Source organism: Petromyzon marinus, unplaced genomic scaffold (assembly GCF_048934315.1).
Source record: "Petromyzon marinus isolate PM22_M1 ecotype Great Lakes invasive population unplaced genomic scaffold, UKy_Petmar_22M1.pri1.0 PM_Scaffold_220, whole genome shotgun sequence".
Classification (NCBI taxonomy): domain Eukaryota; kingdom Metazoa; phylum Chordata; class Hyperoartia; order Petromyzontiformes; family Petromyzontidae; genus Petromyzon; species Petromyzon marinus.
This window is the reverse complement of record NW_027423192.1, coordinates 93,488-105,565: the sequence shown is the minus strand read 5'-3', so window position 1 is coordinate 105,565 and position 12,078 is coordinate 93,488. Positions and strand designations below refer to the sequence as shown.

The window sequence follows — 12,078 nt, the reverse complement described above, 5'->3', positions numbered from 1 at the left end:
TTAACATGTTGCAGTACACATGTTGTTAACATGTTAACATGTTGTAGTGCGCATGTTGTTAACATGTTGTAGTACACATGTTGTTAACATGTTGTTAACATGTTGTAGTACACATGTTGTTAACATGTTGTTAACATGTTGTAGTACACATGTTGTTAACATGTTGTACACATGTTGTTAACATGTTGTAGTACATGTAGTACACATGTTGTAGTGCACATGTTGTACACATGTTGTTAACATGTTGTTAACATGTTGTTAACATGTTGTAGTACACATGTTGCTAACATGTTGTACACATGTTGTAGTACACATGTTGTTAACATGTTGTTAACATGTTGTACACATGTTGTGGTACACATGTTGTTAACATGTTGTTAACATGTTGTAAACATGTTGTACGCATGTTGTTAACATGTTGTACACATGTTGTAGTACACATGTTGTTAACATGTTGTTAACATGTTGTACACATGTTGTAGTACACATGTTGTTAACATGTTGTTAACATGTTGTTAACATGTTGTAGTACACATGTTGTTAACATGTTGTTAACATGTTGTAGTACACATGTTGTTAACATGTTGTTAACATGTTGTACACATGTTGTTAACATGTTGTTAACATGTTGTAGTACACATGTTGTTAACATGTTGTGCACATGTTGTTAACATGTTGTTAACATGTTGTACACATGTTGTTAACATGTTGTTAACATGTTGTTAACATGTTGTACACATGTTGTTAACATGTTGTACACATGTTGTACACATGTTGTTAACATGTTGTAGTACACATGTTGTAGTACACATGTTGTTAACATGTTGTTAACATGTTGTTAACATGTTATAGTACACATGTTGTTAACATGTTGTTAACATGCAGTACACATGTTGTTAACATGTTGTTAACATGTTATACACATGTTGTTAACATGTTGTTAACATGTTGTTAACATGTTGTTAACATGTTGTACACATGTTGTTAACATGTTGTTAACATGTTGTAGTACACATGTTGTAGTACACATGTTGTCAACATGTTGTTAACATGTTGTAGTACACATGTTGTTAACATGTTAACATGTTGTAGTGCGCATGTTGTTAACATGTTGTAGTACACATGTTGTTAACATGTTGTTAACATGTTGTAGTACACATGTTGTTAACATGTTGTTAACATGTTGTAGTACACATGTTGTTAACATGTTGTACACATGTTGTTAACATGTTGTAGTACATGTAGTACACATGTTGTAGTGCACATGTTGTACACATGTTGTTAACATGTTGTTAACATGTTGTTAACATGTTGTAGTACACATGTTGCTAACATGTTGTACACATGTTGTAGTACACATGTTGTTAACATGTTGTTAACATGTTGTACACATGTTGTGGTACACATGTTGTTAACATGTTGTTAACATGTTGTAAACATGTTGTACGCATGTTGTTAACATGTTGTACACATGTTGTAGTACACATGTTGTTAACATGTTGTTAACATGTTGTACACATGTTGTAGTACACATGTTGTTAACATGTTGTTAACATGTTGTTAACATGTTGTAGTACACATGTTGTTAACATGTTGTTAACATGTTGTAGTACACATGTTGTTAACATGTTGTTAACATGTTGTACACATGTTGTGGTACACATGTTGTTAACATGTTGTTAACATGTTGTAAACATGTTGTACACATGTTGTTAACATGTTGTGCACATGTTGTAGTACACATGTTGTTAACATGTTGTTAACATGTTGTACACATGTTGTTAACATGTTGTTAACATGTTGTAGTACACATGTTGTTAACATGTTGTACACATGTTGTTAACATGTTGTTAACATGTTGTACACATGTTGTTAACATGTTGTACACATGTTGTTAACATGTTGTACACATGTTGTACGCATGTTGTTAACATGTTGTAGTACACATGTTGTTAACATGTTGTACACATGTTGTTAACATGTTGTTAACATGTTGTACACATGTTGTTAACATGTTGTGCACATGTTGTTAACATGTTGTTAACATGTTGTACACATGTTGTTAACATGTTGTGCACATGTTGTTAACATGTTGTTCACATGTTGTAGTACACATGTTGTTAACATGTAGTACATGTTGTAGTACACATGTTGTACACATGTTGTTAACATGTTGTAGTACATGCTGTAGTACACATGTTGTTGTACACATGTTGTTAACATGTTGTACACATGTTGTTAACATGTAGTACATGTTGTAGTACACATGTTGTAGTACACATGTTGTGGTACACATGTTGTTAACATGTTGTTAACATGTTGTAGTACACATGTTGTTAACATGTTGTAGTACACATGTTGTAGTACACATGTTGTTAACATGTTGTAGTACACATGTTGTTAACATGTTGTTAACATGTTGTAGTACACATGTTGTAGTACATGCAGTACACATGTTGTGGTACACATGTTGTTAACATGTAGTAGTACACATGTTGTAGTACATGTACACGTGTTGTATACATGTACACATCTACTGCATGTAGTACACACGTGTAGTAGTACACACACACAGTACACACACACAGTACACACAGTACACACACACAGTATACACACAGTACACACACAGTACACACACACAGTACACACACAGTACACACACACAGTACACACACACAGTACACACACAGTGCACACACAGTACACACAGTACACACACACAGTACACACACACAGTACACACACAGTACACACACACAGTACACACACAGTACACACACACAGTACACACACAGTACACACACACAGTACACACACACACACAGTACACACACACAGTACACAGTACACACACACACAGTACACACACACACAGTACACACACACAGTACACACACACAGTACACACACACAGTACACACACACAGTACACAGTACACACACACACAGTACACACACACACACAGTACACACTCACACAGTACACACACACAGTACACACACAGTACACACACACAGTACACACACACAGTACACACACAGTACACACACACAGTACACACAGTACACACACACAGTACACACACACAGTACACACACACAGTACACACACACAGTACACACAGTACACACACAGTACACACACACAGTACACACACACAGTACACACACACAGTACACACACACAGTACACACTCACACCGTACACACACAAAGTACACACACAGTACACACACACAGTACACACACAGTACACACACACAGTACACACACAGTACACACACACAGTACACACACACACAGTACACACACAGTACACACACACACAGTACACACACACACAGTACACACACACAGTACACACACACAGTACACACACACACAGTACACACAGTACACACACAGTACACACACACAGTACACACACACAGTACACACACACACACAGTACACACACAGTACACACACACACACAGTACACACACAGTACACACATACAGTACACATACACAGTACACACACACACAGTACACACACACAGTACACACACACACAGTACACACACACAGTACACACACACAGTACACACAGTACACACACACAGTACACACACACAGTACACACACACAGTACACACACAGTACACACACAGTACACACACACAGTACACACACACAGTACACACACAGTACACACACAGTACACACACACAGTACACACACACAGTACACACACACAGTACACACACAGTACACACACACAGTACACACAGTACACATACACAGTACACACACACAGTACAAACAGTACACACACACAGTACACACACAGTACACACACACAGTATACACACACAGTACACACACACAGTACACACACAGTACACACACAGTACACACACACAGTACACACAGTACACACACAGTACACACACACAGTACACACACAGTACACACACAGTACACACACACAGTACACACACACAGTACACACACAGTACACACACAGTACACACACACAGTACACACACACACACAGTACACACACAGTACACACACACAGTACACACACAGTACACACACACAGTACACACACACACAGTACACACACACACAGTACACACACACAGTACACACACACACACAGTACACACAGTACACACACACACACAGTACACACACAGTACACACACACAGTACACACACAGTACACACACACAGTACACACACACAGTACACACACACACAGTACACACACACAGTACACACAGTACACACACACAGTACACACAGTACACACACACAGTACACACACAGTACACACACAGTACACACACACAGTACACACAGTACACACACACACACAGTACACACACAGTACACACACACAGTACACACACAGTACACACACACAGTACACATACACAGTACACACACACACAGTACACACACACAGTACACACAGTACACACACACAGTACACACAGTACACACACACACACAGTACACACACAGTACACACACACAGTACACACAGTACACACACACACAGTACACACACACAGTACACACAGTACACACACACAGTACACACAGTACACACACACACAGTACACACACACAGTACACACACACAGTACACACACACACAGTACACACACACAGTACACACACACACAGTACATACCAAATGTCTCAGTGTCAAATTGAATTCTAATGTTTATATCTCAATATCTCTCACCCCCACCCACTCACCCCCCACTCACCCCCCACTCACCCCCCCCCACTACCCCCCCACTCCCCCCACCTCCCCCCCCACTACCCCCCACTCACCCCCCCACTACCCCCCCCACTCCCCCCACTCCCCCCCACTCCCCCCGCCACAGACGAAGTCCTCCTCCTCCCTCCCCCCTCTCCCCCCCATGGCCCCGCCCACCTGGGCCCTGCCGGGGGGCGGAGCTACGGTGGGCGGGGCCCCCCAGCCCCCGCCCCACGGTGGGCGGGGTCACGGCGGGGTCGTGACCCCGGGCGTGGGGGTCGCGACCCCGCTCAGGGCCCCGGCCCCTCCCCCTCCTCCACCCTCCAGCCTCGGGCACAGCGGCTACCTGGCAGGTAACAACTTTATATAACTAGTAATATAACTACTTATATAACTAGTTATATTACTAGTTATATAACTTTATAACTTACTTATATTACTTATATAACTTGTATAACTTGTATAGACAACTTAGACAGCGGCTACCTGGCAGGTAACAACTTTATATAACTAGTAATATAACTACTTATATTACTAGTTATATTACTAGTTATATAACTTTATAACTTAGTTATATAACTTATATAACTTGTATAGACAACTCAGACAGCGGCTACCTGGCAGGTAACAACTTTATATAACTAAATTTCGATTTAAAGCTTTCGTGACTGCAATGATTCATCTTCTTTGGTTCTTTCGGTAAAGTCACGTAGAATGAGAATAAAATAATAAATTGATAAAATAAAATAACACAATAATATTCTCACGACGTTTCGGCCACAACACAAGAGGCCTTCATCAGGTGAAGGGAGCGAGACTGTCTGGTAGGACAGCGCTGGAGTGAGAGAGCCACGTTCAGATCACGGATTTTAAGCTGTGTGAGAGGAACAGTCTCTCACCTTTCTGAAGAGATGCCGCGACTCTAAGGCTCTTTGTTCCTCTCACACAGCTTAAAAGCCGTGATCTGAACGTGGCTCTCTCACTCCAGCGCTGTCCTACCAGACAGTCTCGCTCCCTTCACCTGATGAAGGCCTCTTGTGTTGTGGCCGAAACGTCGTGAGAATATTATTGTGTTATTTTATATAACTAGTAATATAACTACTTATATTACTAGTTATATGACTTTATAACTTAGTTATATAACTTTATAACTTGTATAGACAACTCAGACAGCGGCTACCTGGCAGGTAACAACTTTATATAACTAGTAATATAACTACTTATATTACTAGTTATATTACTAGTTATATAACTTTATAACTTAGTTATATAACTTATATAACTTGTATAACTTGTATAGACAACTCAGACAGCGGCTACCTGGCAGGTAACAACTTTATATAACTAGTAATATAACTACTTGTATTACTAAGTTAACTTTATAACTTAGTTAACTTTATAACTTACTTAGTTATATAACTTTATAACTTTTATAGACAACTCAGACAGCGCCTACCTGGCAGGTAAAAACTTTATATAACTAGTAATATAACTAGTTAAATTACTAAGTTAACTTTATAACTTACTTATATAACTTGTATAGACAACTTAGACAGCGGCTACCTGGCAGGTAACAACTTAGACAACTTAATTATATTACTTATATAACTTACTTAGTTAACCTTCTTTGGTTCTTTCGGTAAAGTCACGTAGAATGATAATAAAATAATAAATTGATAAAATAAAATAACACAATAATATTCTCACGACGTTTCGGCCACCTGATGAAGGCCGCTTGTGTTGTGGCCGAAACGTTGTGAGAATATTATTGTGTTATTTTATTTGATCAATTTATTATTTTATTATCATTCTACGTGACTTTACCGAAAGAACCAAAGAAGTTGAATCATTGCAGTCACGAAAGCTTTAAATCGAAATTTACTTAGTTAACTTATATAACTTGTATAGACAACTTATATAACTTATATAACTAACTAAGTTCACTTATATAACTTATATAGACAACTTATATAACTTAGTTATATAACTAAGTAACATAGCTAACTTAAGTTATATAACTTGTATAGACAACTTATATAACCTAGTGATATAACTAACTAAGTTAACCTATATAACTTATATAGACAATTTGGATAACTTAGGTATATAACTAAGTTAACTTATATAACTTATATATGCAACTTATATAACTTAGTTATATAACTAAGTTAACTTATATAACTTGTATAGACAACTAATATAACTTAGTTATCTAACTAAGTTAACTTATATAACTTATATACGCAACTTAGACAGCGGCTACCTGGCAGGTGACAACTTAGACAACTTAGTTATATAACTTAGTTAACGTAGTTAGTTAGATAGATAACTTATATAGCTTAGTTATATAACTTACTTAGTCATACATATAGAGCTTCATAGACAATTCTAGATTTGAAACGTTCGTGACTGCAAGGATTTATAGTTTTTGGTTTTATTCGGTAAAGCCACGTAGATAAAATAAAACAAAATAAACCAATCAAATCACGACGTTTCCGAGGCAACACAAGCCTCCGTCTTCAGGTGGAGTAGCCGACGCAGAACGTCTGTGTCAGGAGCACAGTTCAGAGACGACCGGGATTATATACAGGCCAAGGGAGGTGGGGGGAGGAGTCAATAAGGGGGGCGTGGCTGGGTGGGAGGGCTGGGCTAAGCAGCCCTTTTTGATAGGCTGCTGGGGTAACAGCCACTTGGCACTGCACAAGGGTGGGTAAACCCCACCTTTTAGTCACCCTGCGTGGGGGGGTCCCGGGGACGAGGAAGAGACCTGCTGCTTTTTTGTGAAAGCGGCGGCAAAAACGGCCGTTCAATTACAAGGTCGCTGAAGTTTGATGCGTAACCACTGAGGAGCGGAAAAGGCCGTGCAAAAACACGTGGAAAGGCAGCCGACGTTTGACTTGATTTGTGACATCTTTCCAGCGGTTGCTCAATGTGAAACCGTCCTCTCGGTTGAAGTTGTGTCTGTGTTTGTAAATCTGGATGGCCTCGTGGACAAATCTCTGATGATAACCGGTAGGTTTGGCGGGGGGGGGGGGGAGGGGGAGTTTACCTATTGATGGTGTGAAAAGGGAATTTATAAGAGCTGCGAAAGCTTGGGGTACCACTACTTGAAAAATATACTGTACCATTGAAATGAGTTTAATGTTTAGTTCGATTTAGAACATCTTTCCAATGGTTGCTTAATTTGAATACATCTTCTCGGTTGAAATTGTGTCTGTGTTTGTAGATCTGAATTGCCTCGTGGATAAATCTCTGATGATAACCGCTTGATACTCCGGTCAAAACCATACATAGCAGGCGTTACTAAAAAGATTTCCAAAATTCTAAACAAACACAAGATCCAGGTCCAGTTCAATACAGTGCATAAAATCCGTGATTTTATCCCGTCAGTAAAGGATGCCATTCCTGACTTACAGTACTCCCGGTGTTTACAAATTGAGTTGTACCTGCGGTGACTGCTATATCGGGGAGACGAAGCGACATATCCCTGACCAAATTCGCGAGCACACAAATCAGATTCGAAACACGGCAGAACCAATTCTTCTGCCGCGGCTGATCACTGCTACAACGCTGTGGGTGATTGACGATATTGTTTTCTCCGATACCAAGCTGCTCTGCAAACCCTCCCGGTTATCATCAGAGATTTGTCCACGAGGCCATCCAGATTAAACAAAACACAGACACAACTTCAACCGAGAGGACGGTTTCACATTGAGCAACCGCTGGAAAGATGTCACAAATCAAGTAAAAACGTCGGCTGCCTTTCCACGTGTTTTTGCACGGCCATTTCCGCTCCTCAGTGGTTACGCATCAAACTTCAGCGACCTTGTAATTGAACGGCCGTTTTTGCCGCCGCTTTCACAAAAAAGCAGCAGGTCTCTTCCTCGTCCCCGGGACCCCCCCCACGCAGTGTGACTAAAAGGTGGGGTTTACCCACCCCTCGTGCAGTGCCAAGTGGCTGTTACCCCAGCAGCCTATCAAAAGGGCTGCTTAGCCCAGCCCTCCCACCCAGCCACGCCCCCCTTATTGACTCCTCCCCCCGCCTCCCTTGGCCTGTATATAACCCCGGTCGTCTCTGAACTGTGCTCCTGACACAGACGTTCTGCGTCGACTACTCCACCTGAAGACGGAGGCTTGTGTTGCCTCGGAAACGTCGTGATTTGATTGGTTTTTGTTTAGTTTTATCTACGTGACTTTACCTCTGTATCTCTGTCTGTCTCTGTCTGTCTCTGTCTGACTGTCTCTCTCTGTCTCTCTCGCTCTGTCTGTCTGTCTCTGTCTGTCTGTCTGTCTCTGTCTCTCTCTCTGTCTGTCTCTGTCTGTCTCTGTCTGTCTCTGTCTCTCTCTGTCTGTCTCTCTCTGTCTGTCTCTGTCTGTCTCTCTCGCTCTGTCTGTCTCTGTCTGTCTCTGTCTGTCTGTCTCTCTCTGTCTGTCTCTGTCTGTCTCTGTCTCTCTCTCTGTCTGTCTCTGTCTGTCTCTGTCTGTCTCTGTCTCTCTCTGTCTGTCTGTCTCTCTCTGTCTGTCTCTGTCTGTCTCTCTCGCTCTGTCTGTCTCTGTCTGTCTCTGTCTCTCTCTGTCTGTCTCTCTCTGTCTCTGTCTGTCTCTCTCTGTCTCTCTGTCTGACTGTCTCCCTCTGTCTGTCTCTGTCTGTCTCTGTCTATCTCTCTGTCTCTCTCTGTCTGTCTCTGTCTGTCTCTGTCTGTCTCTCTCTGTCTGTCTCTCTCTGACTGTCTCTGTCTGTCTCTCTCTGTCTGTCTCTGTCTGTCTCTGTCTGTCTCTCTCTCTGTCTGTCTCTCTGTCTGTCTGTCTCTCTCTGACTGTCTCTCTCTGTCTGTCTCTCTCTGTCTATCTCTGACTGTCTGACTGTCTCTCTCTGACTGTCTCTTTCTGTCTGTCTCTGTCTGTCTCTCTCTCTCTGTCTGTCTCTCTCTGACTGTCTCTCTCTGTCTGACTGTCTCTGTGTCTGCCACAGCTCCAGCGACGTACTTCACAGGTACGTCACACACACACACTACACACACACACGTCACACACGTCACACACACACACGTCACACACACACGTCACACACACGTCACACAAACATCACACGTCACACAAACGTCACACGTCACACACACGTCACACACACACACGTCACACACACGTCACACACACACGTCACACACACATCACACACACGTCACACACACACACACACAAACATCACACACGTCACACACGTCACGCACACACATCACACACACAAACGTCACACACACACACGTCACACGCACACACACGTCACACACACACACACGTCACACATCACACACACAGTCACACACACGTCTCACACACACACACGTCACACACACACACGTCACACACACGTCACACACACACACACCTCACACACACGTCACACACACACGTCACACACACACGTCACACACACGTCACACACACGTCACAACAACCGCCATTCGCCACTAAGTGGCGGTGACGTCACCACGACGCTTGTGCCAGGCTATGTGCACCCTGAGGCCACGTGAAGTGTCGAACGCCCGCTGGCAGGAGGTCACGGGGCAGACCCAGGTGCCATGGGTCGACTGACTGAGATGACTGAGATGACTGGCTGATGCACAACCTGTGCCCCCTACTGTACCAACCTGCTGTGCTTTAGCCACCCGGCGCTCCGCTCGTTGTTGTGAGCGTCGCTCCTCCGCCCTCCGTTGTTGTTGGAGGGCGACTGCCTCCAACTGCCCAGTAGCGTCCTTCACGAGCCTCCTCCACAGAGGCCGATCTTGACACCGATGGTACCGGTCATCGGCAAGTCCACTCATCTCCACGTCCTCCTGTACCACATCACTCCATCTCTTCTCTAGCCCGTGCTGCGCCCGTTTAGCCCCCTCGATCCGGCCGAACAAAAGCTGTTTCGGCATGCGGTGGCTGGGCATGCGGGCTACATGACCCAGCCAACATAGCCTTGCCTGCCGGAGGAGCTCACCGATGGGACCTTGCCCAGATCTTTCAAGGATTTGTGAGCTCCTCACACAATCCAGCCTGGTTAAACCCATGATGGATCGGAGGTAGGGCAGCCTAAATGTTTCTAACCGGTGAAGATGTTCCATTAGGGGGGTCCACGTTTTGCAAGCGTAGAGAAGGGAGGGAATGACCGTGGCCGAGAAGACCTGAAGCTTAGGGCCGAGAAGACCTGAAGCTTAGTGCGCAGTTAAAGACCAGGTAGCTTCCACACAGCGTTACGCAAACGATGAAAAGATATTGCCAGTTTAACACGTAGGCTTTCGCGACCAATATTATTCATAATAAAGGTTTTTGGGTTAGATCGCGTTTATTTATAAATGTGTCGTAACCCTCCACCACCCGACACAGCCAATCAGCAAAAAAAGTGTCACGTTGACAAAAGACAAATAGTTCACTACTTTAGCCCACCGGTGTGTTGAAGAGTTAATCCACATTTACAGTTTGAGTACGACGTTTCGCTGGTAAATACATCCAGCATCATCAAGCAATTCGCCAGAATGGTAAAGCCCTCGCTTGCTCCCGGTTTTTATATAGAGCAGCAGGGTGACGTCATCACTTAACTCATATCAGGTGCAGTGATTAGAGGCGGAGGGGGGGGGGGGTATTGTAATTATATAATCGATTAGTAATCAGTCATTGGTTATGATTAGTAATGAGTTGTAGATTAGTAATTCTTTAAATGTAATGTGTATTATTTAATAATACGCTTCCAGGCCGCACTAAGCCGGTAGCTGTCAGAGCGATTAAAGTTATTCTTGTTCCTCTCAATTTCAATGGATTCTCTAATTAGTCTTTGCCAGTAATAATTAGTTTTACACACCACTGCAACATTGTCAAAATCAATTGAGTGTCCTTGTTGACAAGCATGTTCTGCCACTGCCGACAGTTGTGTTTGAGATAATTTAATATTTCTCTGATGTTCTTTTAGTCTTACGCTGATGTTACGTCCCGTCTGCCCAATGTAGCAGCTGCCACATGAACAATTAATCCGATATACACCTTCTGTTGATAGTTTAGGTAATGCATCTTTAGTGCAAAATACTAGTTTTTGAATTTTGTGTACTGTACCAAATCTTACTGTAATGTTTTGCTTTTGCAGAACACGGGCTAATTTGTCAGTTACTCCTGAGATATATGGAATTTTTATTGTTTTAACAATCTGGTCGCTTTCAGTAGTATTGCTTTGCGATCGTGATTTGGCATTCAGTGCTCTGTTAATTTGAGCATTATTGTAGCCATTCTGTCGTAGTGCGTCTTTAACGTGTTTAATCTCTCTCACTAGACTCTCAC

The 12,078-nt window shown here is 42.4% G+C and overlaps 1 protein-coding gene across 1 annotated transcript in view; it reads left to right on the top strand.

Annotated features, from left to right (window-relative positions):
• Positions 1 to 4,912: 4,912 nt before the first annotated feature.
• Positions 4,913 to 12,078, top strand: part of LOC142922933 (uncharacterized) — a 61,305-nt gene continuing 54,139 nt past the window's right edge. The window contains exons 1-2 of the mRNA XM_076063871.1: positions 4,913 to 5,114; positions 9,734 to 9,754. Coding sequence (XP_075919986.1) covers positions 4,925 to 5,114; positions 9,734 to 9,754 — 211 coding nt within the window. The 5' untranslated portion in view covers positions 4,913 to 4,924. The remainder of the gene's footprint in view (positions 5,115 to 9,733; positions 9,755 to 12,078) is intronic.